We start from the raw sequence: 17645 nt of genomic DNA, 5'->3' as shown, positions 1-17645 counted from the left end.
GGAAAGTATAGAGGGGATGTCAGAGGCAGGTTCTTTACACAGAGAGTTGTGAGAGCATGGAATGCGTTGCCAGCAGCAGTTGTGGAAGCAAGGTCATTGGGGACATTTAAGAGACTGCTGGACATGCATATGGTCACAGAAATTTGAGGGTGCATACATGAGGATCAATGGTCAGCACAACATTGTGGGCTGAAGGGCCTGTTCTGTGCTGTACTGTTCTATGTGCTATGCTCTATGTATTACTGAATGAAACATGAACAAAAGAGAACAGAATACAGAATAACATAACCTATCTGAAAACCCAACAGATTATCCCAACTTGATGATGCTGTTCCAAATACTTGCTACAATCCCCTTAAACACACCACTTGGCACAAAATGTAAAATCAGACACAGGGTCTTACAGGAGAGAAGTCAGAGAGAGATCAGCATGGATCTGCTTCTTTGGATCCAGCAGCTTTTTAACGCTACTGCTAAAAACCAAGCCAAACCAGAGAAAAGCTGAGCTGGGAGAATTGGGCACTCCACTTTCATCGTACAAGTTTTCTTTTCAAAAAATTAAAAGCCTGTTGCCTAAGGCAAGTATCTGTTAGCTATAATCAAACTGTTCCTAAAACCTTTCAACTTAGACTTTTTGGAATCTGTGTATTTTATCACCTCTCTGAAAAAAAAACAAGGACAACATAACCTTGTTAAAGGAGCAGCTTCATCACACTCTCCCCAGAAGACTGTGATTGTAATAGTGGAATTAAAACCAGGAAATTATTATGTGAACAATTAAGAATTCAGAGCTGCTTTGTACCATCCTGTCATACCGGATGAACAAACCGTCCCATCTATCTGTTCGTTATGAATGTAACATCAATGAACAGATTTAGTCAATGTGGTCAAAGTTAGGTAGGACACAAACAGCTTTTAATCAAATAGAATATTAGAGTCATTCAGCATAAAACAGATCCTTCGGTCCAACTCATCCATGCCAATCAAGTTTCCCAAATTAAATTAGTACTACTTGCCTTCATTTGGCCAATATCCCTCCAAACCTCTTCTATTCATGTACCTGTCCAAATGTCTTTTAAATGTTGCATCTACCATTTCCTCTGGCATTTCATTCCACATACGAATCACTTTCTGTGTGAAAAAGCTGAGGTCCCCTTTGAATCTTTTTCCTGTCACCTAAAAAAAACCCTCTAATTTTGAACGTCACTACTGCGCCTGAATCTGTGTTCTTATAGTCATGAAATTAGCAACTCCGGCAGTTGAGTTCATCTTCAATTCAACCGTGTATGCCCAATTAGATGGTATTGCCATGAGGTTCCTTCTAGGCCCAGCCCTTGGTAACATCTTTATTGGTTACCATAAACCATGCATCTTCAATGGAAATATCACTAGCCTCCTATCTCTTGTATACTTCCAATATGCAGATGACATGTTTGAAGTATTTGAATAATTAACTGCATCAAACAAGTTCTTTATCTAGCTTAGTAACCACATCCTGTGCTCAAATTTACCATTGACATTCAGCAATCATATAAGCTCCCTTCCCTTGATTTATTAGTTGAACAGTCTGATACTGAGTTCTCAACTAATGTCCAACAAAATTTTATAATCACTGGTCAATATACATATTGGTATCCTTACAGCATAAGTGCTGTAAGATCAATCTTTTTGGCAATCTTAGGAATAGTACCCTAGCCAATGCCTTACCATGTAAGCTTGACAGTGATCTAGGGCACATCAAAAACATTGACAAAAGAGCTTAATTCCAGAAATGAAGTAAGAGTGATAGCCCTTGACATCAACGCTGCATTCAACTGGGTAAGCCATCAAGGAGCTCTTGCAAAACTAGAATCAATGTGTATCAGGAGTAAACTCTCCATTGGTTGGAGTCATACCTGGCACATAGGAAGATGGTTGTGGTTGTTGAAGGTCAGTCATCTCATTTCCAGGCCATTTCTGCAGTAGTTCCTCAGGCAAGGCTAAACATCCTCAGCTGTTTCAGCCAGGACCTTCCCTCCACCATGATGATTACACAATGTTCAGCAGCATTCATGACTCCTCAGCTACTGAAACAGTCCATGTTCAAATACAATAAGATCCGGACAATATCCAGATTTGGAATGACAAGTGGCAAGTGGCATTTGCACCACACAAGTGTCAGGTTATGACCTACACCAATAAGTAACAATCTAACCACTGCCCTTTGACATTCAATGGCTTTACCATCACTGAATCCCCCATTATCAACGTCTTTGGGGCTATCATTAACCAGAAACTCAACTGTTCCCATCACATAAACCCAGTCGTTACAAGAACAGATAAGAGGCAAGGAATACTGTGGAATGTAACTAACCTCCTGATTTCCCAAAGACTGCCCACCATCCTCAAGGCACAAGTCAGGAGTGTAATGGAATATTATCCACTTGCCTGGATGGGTGCATCTACAACAATATTCAAGAAGCTTGACACATTCCAGGACAAAGCAGCCCACTTGATTGGCACCACATCCACAAACATTCCCATTCCTTCCACACATATGCTCAGTAGCAGCAATGTGTACTATATTCAATGTGCACTGCAGAAATTTACCAAAGATCCTCAGACAGCACAACCAGTTCCATCTAGAAGGCCAAAGGCTGCCAGTTCATGGGAACACTACCAACTGTAAGTTCCTTTCCAAACTACTGACCATTCTGATTTGGTAATATATTGCTTTTTTTTAACTTTCAGCAGGTCAACTCTTGGAATTCTCTCCAGAAAGGTATTGTGAGTTAACCCACAGAAGGTGGTCTGCGGCAGTTCAAGAAAACAGCTCACCACCATCTTCTCAAGGGCAACAAGGACAGTAAATAAATCCTGGCCAGCCAGCGACATCCACGTCCCACAAATTAATATAAAAAGAACAAGCCTCTTGGCTTTACGAGCCTCCTCTGCCCTTTGATAAGTTCATGGCTGATTGGAAAAAATGGTCTGGTCTCCATTTTCCTGTACATCTCCCATAACATTTGAGTCACTTACCTGTCAAAAATCTATCTAATTTGGCCTTGAATAATTTTAATGGCCCATCCTTGATGACAATGAAAATGAAATAGTCAGTACATTTTTTATGGAGTTAAGAAAAAATTATTAAAACTGACATGTTTTTGGTCACTGAAATGGGGACTCCCAAAATTCAATAAATTATGAAAAATGTTAGGTCATTTGGAGACAGTGCAAAGGAGATTTACTAGAATGCTAATTGGATGAGAAACTTCAGTTCCAAGGAGAGACTCAAGAAATTGATCTTACGCTCCTTGGAGCAGAAAAGTTTAAGGAAAAATACCATAGGTGTTCAAAATGAAAAGTTTTGATAGAATAGGGACAAACTTACAGGAGGGTTATTGGTTAAAAAAAAGGAGGCTCAGGAGATAATTTTGCATGTTTTATCAATCATAATATAGTCGCTGAAAGGCTGCTAGGAGCAAATTCAAAAGTAAAGGTAACTTTCAAAAGGAATTTCAACAAATGCTTGAGAAAGAAACATTTGCAGAGTAGGAACATTTGATTTGTTCTTTCAACGAACTGACACAAGCACAATGGGCAGAATGGCCTTCTGTGTACTAATACAATGTGATACAGTCTGAACTAATAACCTTCTGCTCAAGAGTTCAAACAAAATATTGTGCAGATTTCGGATAGAAAACGTTTTTACCTGCCTTCCTAGGTTTACGAAGGTATCGATGTCAAAACTAGATATGTTCAAGCAAAAACATAAACAGTGACATTTTATGTGATACTGTGGGGATCACATAAATAGCCGTAAAGCCCACTCGATCAAGTTAAACCCAAATAATATTTCCTTCCAGGATATCACAATGTAATGGTCTCTTTTTGTTTTACAGTTTTGAACCAATATCTTTTTAAATTACGGAAAGGTCAACGGGTTTTCATTTACTTTGGTGACACGAACTTGTCTTTGGGTTATGAATTTGAGAGCTAACACTCAATGTTAAAAATGACATTACCAGGCAGATTAAGGAGACCCGAGTGGGTCTGACAGTCTCAGCTTGGAATAGCGCGAATCATCCATCCCTCACATCATTCGAGATGCCTAGCTATGCGCCAGGGGCAGTTCACATTTGTTTGCTTGTGGAATACAGCGGGGTGATTGATTATTTTTGAAGATGGACGAGTGGAGTATTAGGGTCGCCGAAATCTTCTGATTCTTTCTGAGAATGGCTGTGGATTGTGTAGTCGCCGAGACAGACGGCGGAGGGGGCGGGGGATGGGTGGAGAAACCCGGGTTTCGGAAAGATTGCAAGCCAATGCCTATAACCTGATTTTTGCCTTTATTTCGTATCAAATTTCAAAGTACAGTGACTTGTTTTCTATCCCCTTATACGGGTGCATGGATTCCAGGTGAGCTTTTTTAAAATTATATTTTAAAATCTGCTATTTTGAATAAAAATATAAATTCACATCTTAATTAATGCCATTTATCTAAGTACTCCTGGGATAAAACTTTGAATCCTCTGAATTAAATTGGTTTGAAGATGTGCTACAGAGGATTTCTTCTTAAATTCAAAATTAGTGTGAAGAACGAGCCCAGCTTCATAAATTGAACAAATGCGTGAGGGAGATATAGGATTCCTGAAGCATTTAACCCCCAATTTGTGGTGATTTCACTCGGCTGCATGATTAGGCTGTGGTACCTACTCAGTTGTACGTTTTCCGCTCGGATTTTTGACAGAACTTTCAGTCAGGAGTGCTGCTAAATCCACAGTGACGATCGTGCTTAAAGACCTGACGTGCTTCAAGTACTGTCCTTTAATATTTAACGTGACCAAAACATATTTTATATGCGTTTAAAAATAGATAATCTATGTTGTTCCCAGATAGGGTTTATCGGGACCAAGGTTGATGCAGCTGCTAAAATAAAGCTGTAATTAAATTGATGCACCCAGAAAATGCTAGCGAAACGCAGTAGGTCTGGCAGCATCTGTGGAGATTTGCGTTTCGAGTCCGATATGACTGTTCTTCAGAATATCAAAATGGTATGTTGATTTAGAGGAACTTTTCTGTAGGTGAGTGGTTTAGATGCGTGTATCCGGAGGCTATTGGCTCCAGGAAATTCTGTGGATTGACAGATGCCGGTAAATCTCTCAGATCAGGACAGACTAGAAAACCCAATAGAAACTAGTCGATACTACTGCCGTTATTTTTTTGTTTTGCTACAATTTTTAACTGGTTTATTGTCACAGAATATTTGAACATTTAATTGAAAATTTGAGTTAGATTGATTTTCCTTTTCCCGGTTCATATTATTACGATAAGTGTAGTTGTTGTCTTGGCATAGATGTAAAAAAGAACGTTAGTCTGTCTTACTTTCAAAATTTGCATTGGTAAATTATGGCATGGGTATTGATTTTTTGCCACTGAATTTGCTATCACGTTGAGTTTCTTTGAATGTATTTGAGACTGTTGCGTAACCATATTGGGAACATGCGCAAACTCAATGCAAGTTATTCAGATATACTGTACAGACGTACTGTACTTAACAGAGGCAAATGTTGGTAAATGTTGGGGTGCTGCCCATTTCGCGAGACACGTGCTCCACGTTGAAGTGTCTATGTGAAGATACAGTTGATACACAATGGGGAATAATTTTTGATGCTATCCAGTCACTTACCAATTAACAAAACAGATCATGCCATTATATTGCAAAAACGATATCAGAAGTGGCAGAGTGATCTGAAGATACCGTTTAGTTGGACACCAACCAAAAAACTGCACTTTTCACGAACTCACAGCGACTTCACAACAAATGTAGTCGCTGTTGTAATATAGAAGGCTCAGTGCACCTGGCACACAGCTATCACAGAGACGCAATGACGTGTCGGTTGCAAAACCGACCCTTCAAAAATTTGGGGTTTTGGGAAAGCAAATCTTAGCACGACTTATGCTAGGGAGTGTTGCTGAACAAAGAGACCTTGGAATGCAGGTTCATACCTCCTTGAAAGTAGAGTCGCAGGTACATAGGATAGTGAAGAAGGCATTTGATATGCTTTCCTTTATTGGTCAGAGCCTTGAGTATGGGAGTTGGAAGGTCATGTTGCAGCTGTACAGGACGTTGGTTAGGCCACTTTTGGAATGTTGCATGCAATTCCGGTCTCCTTTCAATCGGAAGGATATTGCGCAACTTGAAAGGGTCCGGAAAAATTTTTCAAGGATGTTGCCAGGATTGGAGAATTTGAGCTAGAGGGAGAGGCTGAATAGGCTGGGACTGTTTTCCCTGGAGTGTTGAAAACAGGGGTGACCGCATAGAGGTTTATAAAGTCATGGATAGGATAAATAGACAAAGTCTTTTCCCTGGGATGGGGGAGTCCAGAATTAGAGGGCATAGGCTTAGGGTGAGAGGGGAAAGATATGAAAGGGACCGAAGGAGCAACTTTTTCACACAGAGGGTGGTACGTGTATGGAATGAGTTGTCAGAGGAAGTGGTGGAGTCTGGTACAATTGCAACATTTAAAAGGCATCTGGATGGGTATATGAATAGGAAGAGTTTAGAGGGACATGGGCCAAGTGCTGGCAAATGGGACTAGATTAGGTTGGGATATTTAGTCGGCATGGATGAGTTGGACCGAAGGGTCTGTTTCTGTGCAGTACATCTAAATGACTCTATGACTCTATTTAACAACTACTTTTCCGTTGAATTATTCTCTACATTCAAGTCTGGGATTAATAATAATTTCTTATTCTAAGGTAGTTTAATAACTTTAAACTCATTTTCTTAGGAATGCTGCTTTGCACATTTTACTTTTTCGAAAGACTTCTTTAACTTCAAAGCTTGATACATGCATTGTTCTAATTTGGCTTCTCAGCCCAGACTAAAGAAATCTGAAAAGTTCTATCCTTAAGCCCTCTGGGAATTCCTTAGGAGCTCTGGGTAAATTTGCTCACCTGGGATTGTGGAAATTGTAGTCTTTAAAAAGCTAACATCAAGTTCAAAAACATTAACTTAAATCTTTACCCAGAATTCCACAAATTCAAACTCATAGAGCCATAGACTCATAGAGATGTACAACGCGGAAACAGATCCTTTGGCCCAACTCGTCTATGCCGACCAGATATCCTAAATTAATCTAATCCCATTTGCCAGCACTTGGCCCATATCCCTCTAATCAGATTCCTGATGAAGGACTATTGCCCAAAATATTGATTTTCCTGCTCCTTGGATGCTGCCTGACCTGCTGTGTTTTTCTAGCACCACTCTAATCTTGACTCTAATCTCCAGCATCTGCATTACTCACTTCTGCCATATCCCTCTAAACTCTTCCTATTCATATATCCATCCACATGCCTTTTAAGCGTTGCAATTGTACCAGCCTCCACCAGCTCATTCCATACAAGCGCCCCCCTCTACATGAAAAAGTTGCCCCTTACATTCCTTTTAAATCTTTCCCCTCTCACCCTAAACCTATGCCCCCTAGTTCTGGATTCCCCCACCCCAGGGAAAAGACCTTGTCTATTTACCCTAACCGTGTCCCTTAATTTTATAAACCTCTATAAGGTCATCCCTCAGCCTCTGATGTTCCAGGAAAAATAGCCTATTTAGCCTCTCTCTATAGCTCAACCCCTCCAAACCTGGCAACATCCTTGTAAATATTTTCTGAATCCTCTCAAGTTTCACAACAAACTTGTTGTGAAGTATATTAAACTATATACATATAAATGTCAGTTTCATAACACTCTGTCCAACATGAAATTGATGTTGCAACCAGTTCTAAGTGAATATTTCATATTTTAGTTTATTTATTCATGTGGGACATGGGCATTGCTGACTAGGCCAGCATTTATTGACCATCCCTGGTTGGTCTTGAAAAGGTGGTCAGTGTAGTGTAATGAGGTCAGCTAGGTGGACCCATTGGAGTTCCCTGATTGGGGTTGTAAACCCAGTCCAATCAGAGAGCCCTGGCTGATAGATATAAACAAGGATGTTAAAAGGTCAGTCAATATGCGGGCGGCTGGGTACTGGAAGGCTGTCAGCCCAACTGTAGGAAAGCTGGTCGGGGGTGGTTTGGTTAGTATGTGGGGTGACCGGGAGCTAGTGGCTGACATCCGACCTGGAGGAAAGTGGGCTGGGGAGGGTCAGTCAGTACACAGGGCGGCCGGGGACTGGAAGGTCATCAACCAGCTTGTAGGAAAGTGGCCCAGTGTAGTCTGGTCAATATGCGAGGTGACTGGGAGCTGGGTGGTCGACGACCAGCTTGAGGAAAGCGGACCTGGGGAGCACCAATCAGTATGCAGGGTGGCCAGGGACAGGAAGGTTAATGACTTTCCTTCAGGAAGGCTAACCAAGGATGGTCCAATTAGTATATGGTGTGGTCAGGTGTCTTTTTTATAACTACATTGGGTCTGTGTTCTATGGCACTGTTTCTCATTTGATTGCACTGTCTTGCATGTGTTTGTAACTGTTATCTTTGTGATGAATTTGCCCTCATCTCCCTGAAATCTGGTTGAACAGTGGGGTTTGGGGTTTGGCTTTGCTGCCCTTTCCCTGTACATACTGTTTTTTGTGAACTGTTGCTTTCTGTTTATTATTAACTGTATTTTGTACTGTTTAATAAAATAAAAAAAACAAGATTGTTAAATGTCTGTTCATGCTGAGAGCTGGCTCTGAGGAAGTTGTTGCAGTGTTAAGGACTCTCCATGTGTAAATAAAAGGTGACTTGGTGATGGGATATTTCACTGGAGTTATTTCAGTAATGAGCTGTCTTCTTGGACCACTGCAGTCCACATGATGGACGTAGACCCTTAGGGATACAATTTCAGGAGTTTGACCTAGTGACAGTGAAGGAACGGTGATATCTTTTTGAGTTGGGATGGTGAGTGCTTGGAGGGGAACTTCCAGGTGGTGATGGTCCTATATATCTGCTAAACTTGTTCTTCTAGCTAGAAGTGGTCATGGGCTTGGAAGGTGCCATGTAAGAATCTTTAGCAACTTTTTGCAGTAAATCTTTCATTCAGCACACAATACTGCAACTGAACATCGGTGGTGGAGGAAGTGGATGCTTGTGGATATGGTGCCAATCAAGTGGGCTGCTTTGTCCTAGATGGTGATAAGCTTCTCGAGTGTTGTGGAGCTGCACTCATTGAGGCAGGTTGGCAGTATTCCATCTCACTCCTGACTTGTGCCTTATGTCAGGCTTTGGTGTGTCAGAAAGTGAGTTACTAGCTGTAGTATACCTAGCCTCTTATCTGCTCTTGAAACCACTTTATATAGAATGAATAAAAGAATCCTTACTGTGTAGAAACAGGCTATTTGGCCCAACAAATCCACACCGGCCCTCTGAAGAGTAACCCATCCAGACCCAGTCCTCTACCCTATTACTTTTCATTTTCCCTGATTAATACAACTAACCGACACATCCCTGAACATTATGGGCAATTTAGTATGACCAATTTACCTATCCTGCACATCTTTGGATTGTGGGAGGAAACTGGAGCACCCGAAGGAAATCCATGCAGACACTGGGATAATATGCAACTTCCACACAGACAGTCACCTGTAGTTGGAATCGAACCCAGTCCCTGGCACTGTGAGGCAGCAATGCGAACCACTGAGCCACCCTGATGCATCAACTATGATGAGTCCAGTTGGCTTTTGGATCAATGGTGACCCCCCCCCCCCCCCCCCCCCCCCCCCCAGCATGTTGATAGTGGTGGATTCAGTGATAATAACACCATTAGTGGCCTCTGTCTGTACTGATGGGATTCTATGGTATTTCATGGCATCAAATGACATTCTCAATTAGATGCCAGGCAACACTGTATTGTGTCCAGTAGATCTAATTGTGTAACTGTTAAACAAGGGAAAATGTGATTCTGCAATAGCAGATGCTAGCACTAAAAGTACCATAATCCTACCATTGAGCTATATTTTTTGTAAATAGATTGACTGATACTGAAATTAAATATCAACTTAGATTTGCTGCAGGGCTCAGCTAGCTTACAAATCTAAAATTAAGCATTTTGCCTGAGGGCTGTGCAAATGTTGCTTCTAATTTATAGTGTTTCCTATCTTGGGAGCAGACAGTGATATAACCAAAAGGTCTGGATAACTTAGAAATACACATTTTCCTTAGTCTTAGAAGTGGATGTTCATTGAGCCTCATACGTTTGTAGAAATGTAGCTGGTCCAAGCAAATGGCTTCTTAGTGCAATCCTCTTATCCTTTTTAAAAAATATTTGTTCTATTGAATTGTATTACCTCATTTGAATTGTACTAGTCTCTGTCTGTCATTCCATGTCATGCTGGCGAATCTTGTATCTTTTCCATAGTTTTAATTTCTTCTCTATGACCTAATCAGTCTGTTCAGATGCAATGTGACCTCACCGCTTTTGCTGTGACATCTCATATCCAAGAACATAAATAGGTTTTGAAAATCTATTTTCCAACGTGCTTTTCTTCCATCTTTGTTGGTTTGATCGACGTGGTATCACTTACCATATATAGGGCTCAATCCTTCTAGCTTGAACAAGTGACATACTGATTCAGAACATACCTGAATGGATTCTGGAAATCCTCTTCCAATTTGACTACAAACCTCTTAACCCAGGCTACAATGAGACATTTCTCATTATTACAATTATGCAATTATTAAAAATCGCTCGAAATTTCATACAAATGTCAATTTCTACTCTCTGGCGGTGTGTTATACAATCAAAATGATAACAGATGTTTTGCTTCTTAATATAGATTATGCCTATGCACTGTTTGCTGGAAATGAAAAACATTGCGAGTAGGACTTTCCTTAACTGACCAGGCTACCTTTTCATTGCCACTCTCTCTCAGCTTCTTCTCATCGCCCTTGTATCCAACGCACGCACGCGCTCTTCCCGTCCCCAGCTGTCAGCCCGCTCCCTCGGGCACGCGCTCTTCCCGTCCCCAGCTGTCAGCCCGCTCCCTCGGGCACGCGCTCTTCCCGTCCCCAGCTGTCAGCCCGCTCCCTCGGGCACGCGCTCTTCCCGTCCCCAGCTGTCAGCCCGCTCCCTCGGGCACGCGCACCTCCAGCCCCCAACGGTCAGCCCGCTCCCCCGGGCGCGCGCACCTCCCGCCCCCAACGGTCAGCCCGCTCCCTCGGGCACGCTCTGCTCCCGCTCTCAGCTGACAGCCCGCTTCCGCGCACGCGCTGCTCTCGTTCCCAACGGACAGCCCGCGCGCCATAGGCGTTAACGGTTTTACTGCTCCTTCAGAGCCAAGTGCCCATGGAGCAGTGGGAGCTGCACCGTGTACCCGTCCATTCTTTAAACCTTGGAGACAGTACTCTCGTTTGTGCTCGCCGACATTTTCCCTGGATACTTGTTGGGTAATTCCCAAAAATCTTAATCCAAAGTTGTTGGTCCTGGGTTTTTAAAGTGCAGTTTTCTTACCGATTCCGATTTTTTTAAAAAAGGCCGTTTCTAAAGGCTGTCCTGCTGCAGCATAACTGGTAAACGTGAGTGTGTTAAGTCAGAAGTGTTGAAGGTGCAGTCTCCAAATAAATCCAGCCTTTGAAGCCCAAGCCACTTTTGTCTTACTGTAAATTCACCATAATTTTGTTTTCAGGGATTTTGTATGTGGACGTTATTCTTGCTTGAGTTACGTCATTGGTGGGCAAATTCTAAATCAACGCCAGAGAGTCATAGAATTGTCCAGCACGGAAAACGAGACCCTTCGGCCCAACTAGTCCATGCTGAACCTAATCAGTCTCACTTGCCTGCTCCTGGTCCATGTCACTCCAAACCTTTCCTATTCATATATTTATCCAAATGTCTTTTAAACGTTGTAATTGTAGTCATGACCACCACTTCCCCAGGAAGTTCATTCCGCCAACCAACCTCTGTGTAAACAAAAATTTCCCTTGTCTTTTTAAAAATCCCTCTCTCTTCTCACCTCGTGCCCCTAGGCGGCACGGTGGCACAGTGGTTAGCACTGCTGCCTCACAGTGCCAGAGATCTGGGTTCAATTCCCGCCTCAGGCGACTGACTGTGGAGTTTGCACGTTCTCCCCATGTCTATGCGGGTTTCCTCCGGGTGCTCCGGTTTCCTCCCACAGTCCAAAGATGTGCAGGTCAGGTGAATTGTCCATGCTAAATTGTCCGTAGTGTTAGGTAAGGGGTAAATGTAGGGGTATGGGTGGGTTGCGCTTCGGCGGGGCGGTGTGGACTTGTTGGGCCGAAGGGCCTGTTTCCACACTGTAAGTAATCTAATCTAATCTAGTCTTGAAATCCCCCATCCTCGGGAAAAGACAACTGTCATTAACTCTACCTATAAACCTTTTTTTAAAATAATAGACAATAGGTGCAGGAGTAGGCCATTCTGCCCTTCGAGCCTGTACCACCATTCAATATGATTATGGCTGATCATCCTTAATCAGTATCCTGTTCCTGCCTTATCTCCATAACCCTTGATTCCACAATCCTTGAGAGCTCTATCCAACTCTTTCTTAAATGAATCCAGCGACTGGGCCTCCACTGCCCTCTGGGGCAGAGCATTCCACACTGCCACTACTCTCTGGGTGAAGAAGTTTCTCCTCATCTCTGTCCTAAATGGTCTACCCCGTATTTTTAAGCTGTATCCTCTGGTTCGGCACTCACCCATCAGCGGAAACATATTTCCTGCCTCCAGAGTGTCCAATCCTTTAATAATCTTATATGTCTCAATCAGATCCCCTCTCAGTCTTCTAAACTCAAGGCTATACAAGTCCAGTCGCTCCAGTCTTTCAGTGTAAGGTAATCCCACCATTCCAGGAATTGACCTTGTGAACCTACACTGCACTCCCTCAATAGCCAGAATGTCTTTCCTCAAATTTGGAGACCAGAACTGCACACAGTATTCCAGGTGTGGTCTCACCAGGACTCTGTACAGCTGCAGAACAACCTTTTTGCTTCTATACTCAATCCCTCTTGTTATGAAGGCCAGCATGCTATTAGCCTTCTTCACTACCTGCTGTACCTGCATGCTTACCTTCATTGACTGGTGTACAAGAACACCCAGATCTCTCTGTACTGCCCCTTTACCTAAATTGATTACATTTAGGCAGTAATCTGCCTTCCTGTTCTTGCCACCAAAGTGGATAACCATACATTTTTCCACATTAAACTGCATCTGCCATGCATCTGATTTGTCCAGGTCACCCTGTAACCTCCTAACATCCTCGTCACATTTCACCCTGCCACCCAGCTTAGTATCATCAGCAAATTTGCTAATGTTATTACCAATACCATCTTCTATATCATTAACATTTATTGTAAAAAGCTGTGGTCCCAGTACTGATCCCTGCTGTACCCCATAGGTCACTGCCTGCCATTCCGAAATGGAGCCGTTTATCACTACTCTTTGTTTCCTATCAGCCAACCAACTTTCAATCCAAGTTAGTACTTTGCCCCCAATACCATGCGCCCTAATTTTGCTCACTAACCTCCTTTGTGGGACTTTATCAAAAGCTTTCTGAAAGTCCAGGTACACTACATCTACTGGATCTCCCTCGTCCATCTTCAGAGTTACATCCTCAAAAAATTCCAGAAGATTAGTCAAGCATGATTTCCCCTTCATAAATCCATGACTCTGACCTATCCTGTTACTACTATCCAGATGTGTCGTGATTTCATCCTTAATAATAGACTCCAGCATCTTTCCCACCACTGAGGTCAGACTAACTGGTCTATAATTTTCTGCTTTCTCTCTCCCACCTTTCTTAACATGTGGTACAACATTAGCCACCCTCCAATCTGCAGGAACTGATCCCGAATCTATCGAACTCTGGAAAATAATCACCAACGCATCCACGATTTCTTGAGCCATCTCCTTCAGTACCCTGGGATGTAGACCATCAGGTCCCAGGGACTTATCAATCTTCAGACCTAACAGTCTCTCCAACACCAATTCCTGGCAAATATAAATTCCCTTAAGTTCAGGTCCTTCAGCCACTGTTAACTCAGGGAGATTGCTTGTGTCTTCCCCAGTGAACACAGATCTGAAGTACCAATTCAATTCTTCTGCCATTTCTTTGTTCCCCGTAATATATTCCCCTGTTTCTGTCTTCAAGGGCCCAATTTTAGTTTTAACCATTTTTTGCCTTTCCCATACCTCAAAAAACCTTTACTATCCTCCTTTATATTATTGGCCAGTTTACCTTCGTACCTCATTTTTTCCTTCTTAGTAATCCTCTGTTGTTCTTTAAAAGCTTCCCAGTCCTTCGTTTTCCCACTTATCTTTGCTATGTTATACTTTTTCTCTTTTAACTTTATATGTTTCTTAACTTCCCTCGTCTGCCATGGCCACCCATGCCTCCTCCTAGGATCTTTCTTCCTTTTTTGGAATGAACTGATCCTGCAACTTCTGCATTATACACAGAAATATCCGCCATTGTTCCTCCACTGTCATCCCTGCTAAGGTCTTGCACCATTGAACTTTGGCCAGCTCCTCCCTCATAGCTCCATAGTTCCCTTTATTCAACAGAAATATTGTCACTTCCGATTGTACCCTCTCCCTCTCAAATTGCAGATTGAAGCTTATTGTATTATGATCACTACTTCCCAATGGCTCTTTCACTTTGAGGTCCCTGACCAATTCTGGTTCGTTGCACAATACCAGATCCAGAATTGCCTTCTCCCTGGTCAGCTCCAGCACCAGCTGTTCTAAGAATCCATCTCTGAGGCACTCCACAAAGTCTCTTTCTTGAGATCCAATGCCATCCCGATTCTCCCAGTCTACATACATGTTGAAATCCCCCATAACAACTGTAGTAACATCTTTGTGACAGGCCAATTTCAGCTCCTGATTCAACTTACATCCGACATCCAGACTACTGTTTGGGGGCCTGTAGATAACTCCCAAGGGGGTCTTTTTACCCTTAGTATTTCTCAGTTCTATCCACACTGACTCTACATCCCCTGATTCTAGGTTCCCCCGCGCAAGGGACTGAATATCATCCCTTACCAACATGGCCACCCCACCCCCTCTGCTCGTCAGTCTGTCCTTACGGTAGCACGTGTAGCCTTAATTATTCATTTCCCAGGCCCTGTCCACTTAAAGCCACATCTCAGTTATCCCCACAATATCGTATCTGCCAATTTCCAAAAGAGTCTCAAGCTCATCCATCTTATTTCTGATACTTCGTGCATTCATATATAGTATTTTTAATTTGTTACTGCCCTCACCCTTCCCATCAACCCCTAATTCACTCAACCTTACAGCATGATCCCTTTCTGAGTTTTCTGCCCCATTGATACAGTTGTCTTTCTTGACTTCCCTTGTTCTAACTTTCCCTCCAATTTCCTTCTTAAACATCCAGTTTGTCCCCTCCCCCCGCTACTTAGTTTAAACGTAGCTGTGTTGCAGAAGCAAACCTGAAAATGTGTTGCTGGAAAAGCACAGCAGGTCAGGCAGCATCCAAGGAACAGGAGAATCGACGTTTAGGGCATCAGCCCTTCTTCAGGAATTGCAGTAGCAAACCTGCCTGCCAGAATGCTGGTCCCTAACCTATTAAGGTGCAAACCGTCTCTCTTGTAGAATTTATGCTTACCACAAAACATACCCCAGTGATCCAAGAATTTAAATCCTTGCTTCCTGCACCAGTTCCCCAGACACACATTCAAGTCCATTATCTCCCTGTTTTTGGCCTCTCCAGCCTGAGGAACTGGAAGCAAAATGGAGATAACCACTTTGGACATCCTGCTTTTCAGCCTTCTTCCTAGTTCTCCGAAGTCCCGCTGTAGTATGTTCCTCCTCTTCTTCACGACATCATTTGTGCCGACATGTACCACCACCTCTGGCTCTTCACCTTCGTCCTTGAGGATTTCCTGCACTCTGTCTGTGATGTCTTTAACCCTGGCACCAGGAAGGCAACACACCATCCTTAAGTCCCATCTGCTGCCACAAAAACCCCGGTCAGTTCCTCTAACTATGGAGTCCCCTATTACCACAGCTCTGTGTGATGTCCGACTCTTCCGCTCTGTCTCCACGCCAACTTTTGATTGACAGACAGTGTCATCTGTCTCTACTGTTTCCAAAAGATTCAACTTGTTCCTGACAGGTACTTCCCCTTGGGTCTCTTGCACCAGTCTCCTCTCTGCCTTCCTCATCGTCTGCTCTCTTCTGGTACGATTGGTGTAATAACCTCACTGAAGGTCTTGTCCAGAAAGATCTCGTTCTCTCGGATGAGCCTAAGGTCCTTGAGTTCTTTCATCAGTGCTGCAATATGCTCGGTCAGTAGCTGAACGTGCACACATCTTCCACACTTATACAAGCCAGACACACCAGAGTCGTTGACCTCCCACATCAAGCACGTAGCACACTGAACCAGCTTGGCAGTCATCTTCACCCTCTTCAACTGTGGCGTAATCATTTCACTCAACCTCCTTGTCAAAGACTCTTGAGCTAAAGCCTCACTCTTCATTCCACAGGAACTTCCTTGGACCCTCTTTTTGGGGCAAGTCTGTGGACTTTTAAGTTAGAGGAGGAGGGAGGGAGGGAGGCCCTACTTTGTAGGACTTGGTGGCTAGAACACACCCACTCAAATAACAATCACTTACCTTCCCGACCGGCTTTGCGCTCTGCCTTCACTTCCGCCCAGCTCCTGCCGCTCTCTGATGCGAAATAAACTTCTATCAGGTCACCTCTCAACTCCTATGGTCCAATGAAGAAAGTCCTTTCTAATTCAAACCTTCCATGGGTTGTATGTTTGCTCACTGAGGTGGTAGGTTTGTTCTCAGACATTTCATCACCAGGCTAGGTGACATCATCAGTGAGCCTCCGTTGAAGGTGTTCTATCCTGCTTTGATATGTGTTTTGTTTGTTATGGTGGGTTCTTTCTCTCAGGTTAGTAACTGGGGTCAAAATTGTTGTGTTTATTGATGGAGTTCTGGTTTGAATGCCAGGCCTCTAGGAATTCCTGTGCATATCTTTGTTTAACCTGTCCTAGGATGGATGTGTTGTCCCAGTCAAAGTGGTGTCCTTCGTATGTGTGTAAGGATACTAGTAAATAGTTGGTCATGTCTTTTGGTGGCTAGTTGGTGTTCATGAATCCTGGTGGCTAGTTTTCTGCCTGTCTGTCCGATATAGTGTTTGTTGCAGTCCTTGCAGAGTATTTTGCATATGACATTCATTTTGCTGGCTGTTGGTACAGGTTCCTTTAGGTTCATCAGTAGCTGTTACAATGTGTTGGTAGGTATGTGGGCTACCATGATGCCAAGGGGTCAGAGTAGTCTAGTTATCATCTTTGAGATGTCTTTGATGTTTGGTAGTGTGGCTAGAGCCTCTGGGTGTGTTGTGGCATCTTGTTTGGCTTTGTTGTTTAAGAATTGGCAGACTGGTACCCGTTGTTCTTGTACCCGCCATCTTAATGAGATCACGGCTGATCTGGTCATCTTCAACTGCACTTTCTGGCTTTATCACCATAATCCTTGATTCATTTACTTATTTGAAAATCTGTCTATCTCAGCCTTGAACACACTCAATGACCCAGCCTTGATAGCCCTCTGGGGTAAAAATTTCCATAAATTCAGTACTCTCTGAATGGTAGAAAAAGACTGTTTTCACTGATGCCTTGGAGCACATGCAGTAGGAGAAAAATCACTGAATCAAATTGAAATAGGGTGAAAACTCTAGAAAAAAGCTAAAAT

General features: G+C 43.0%; 1 protein-coding gene across 1 annotated transcript in view; it reads left to right on the top strand.

Annotated features, from left to right (window-relative positions):
- The first annotated feature begins 4292 nt into the window (after positions 1-4292).
- LOC140468175 (voltage-dependent P/Q-type calcium channel subunit alpha-1A-like) overlaps positions 4293-17645 on the top strand; it is a 620416-nt gene continuing 607063 nt past the window's right edge. Inside the window, exon 1 of the mRNA XM_072564404.1 lies at positions 4293-4398. Coding sequence (XP_072420505.1) covers positions 4388-4398 — 11 coding nt within the window. The 5' untranslated portion in view covers positions 4293-4387. The remainder of the gene's footprint in view (positions 4399-17645) is intronic.

The sequence above is a fragment of the Chiloscyllium punctatum genome, chromosome 46, assembly GCF_047496795.1.
Source record: "Chiloscyllium punctatum isolate Juve2018m chromosome 46, sChiPun1.3, whole genome shotgun sequence".
Taxonomy (NCBI): domain Eukaryota; kingdom Metazoa; phylum Chordata; class Chondrichthyes; order Orectolobiformes; family Hemiscylliidae; genus Chiloscyllium; species Chiloscyllium punctatum.
The sequence above is the reverse complement of the archived record's forward strand: the minus strand, read 5'-3'. Positions and strand labels throughout refer to the sequence as shown.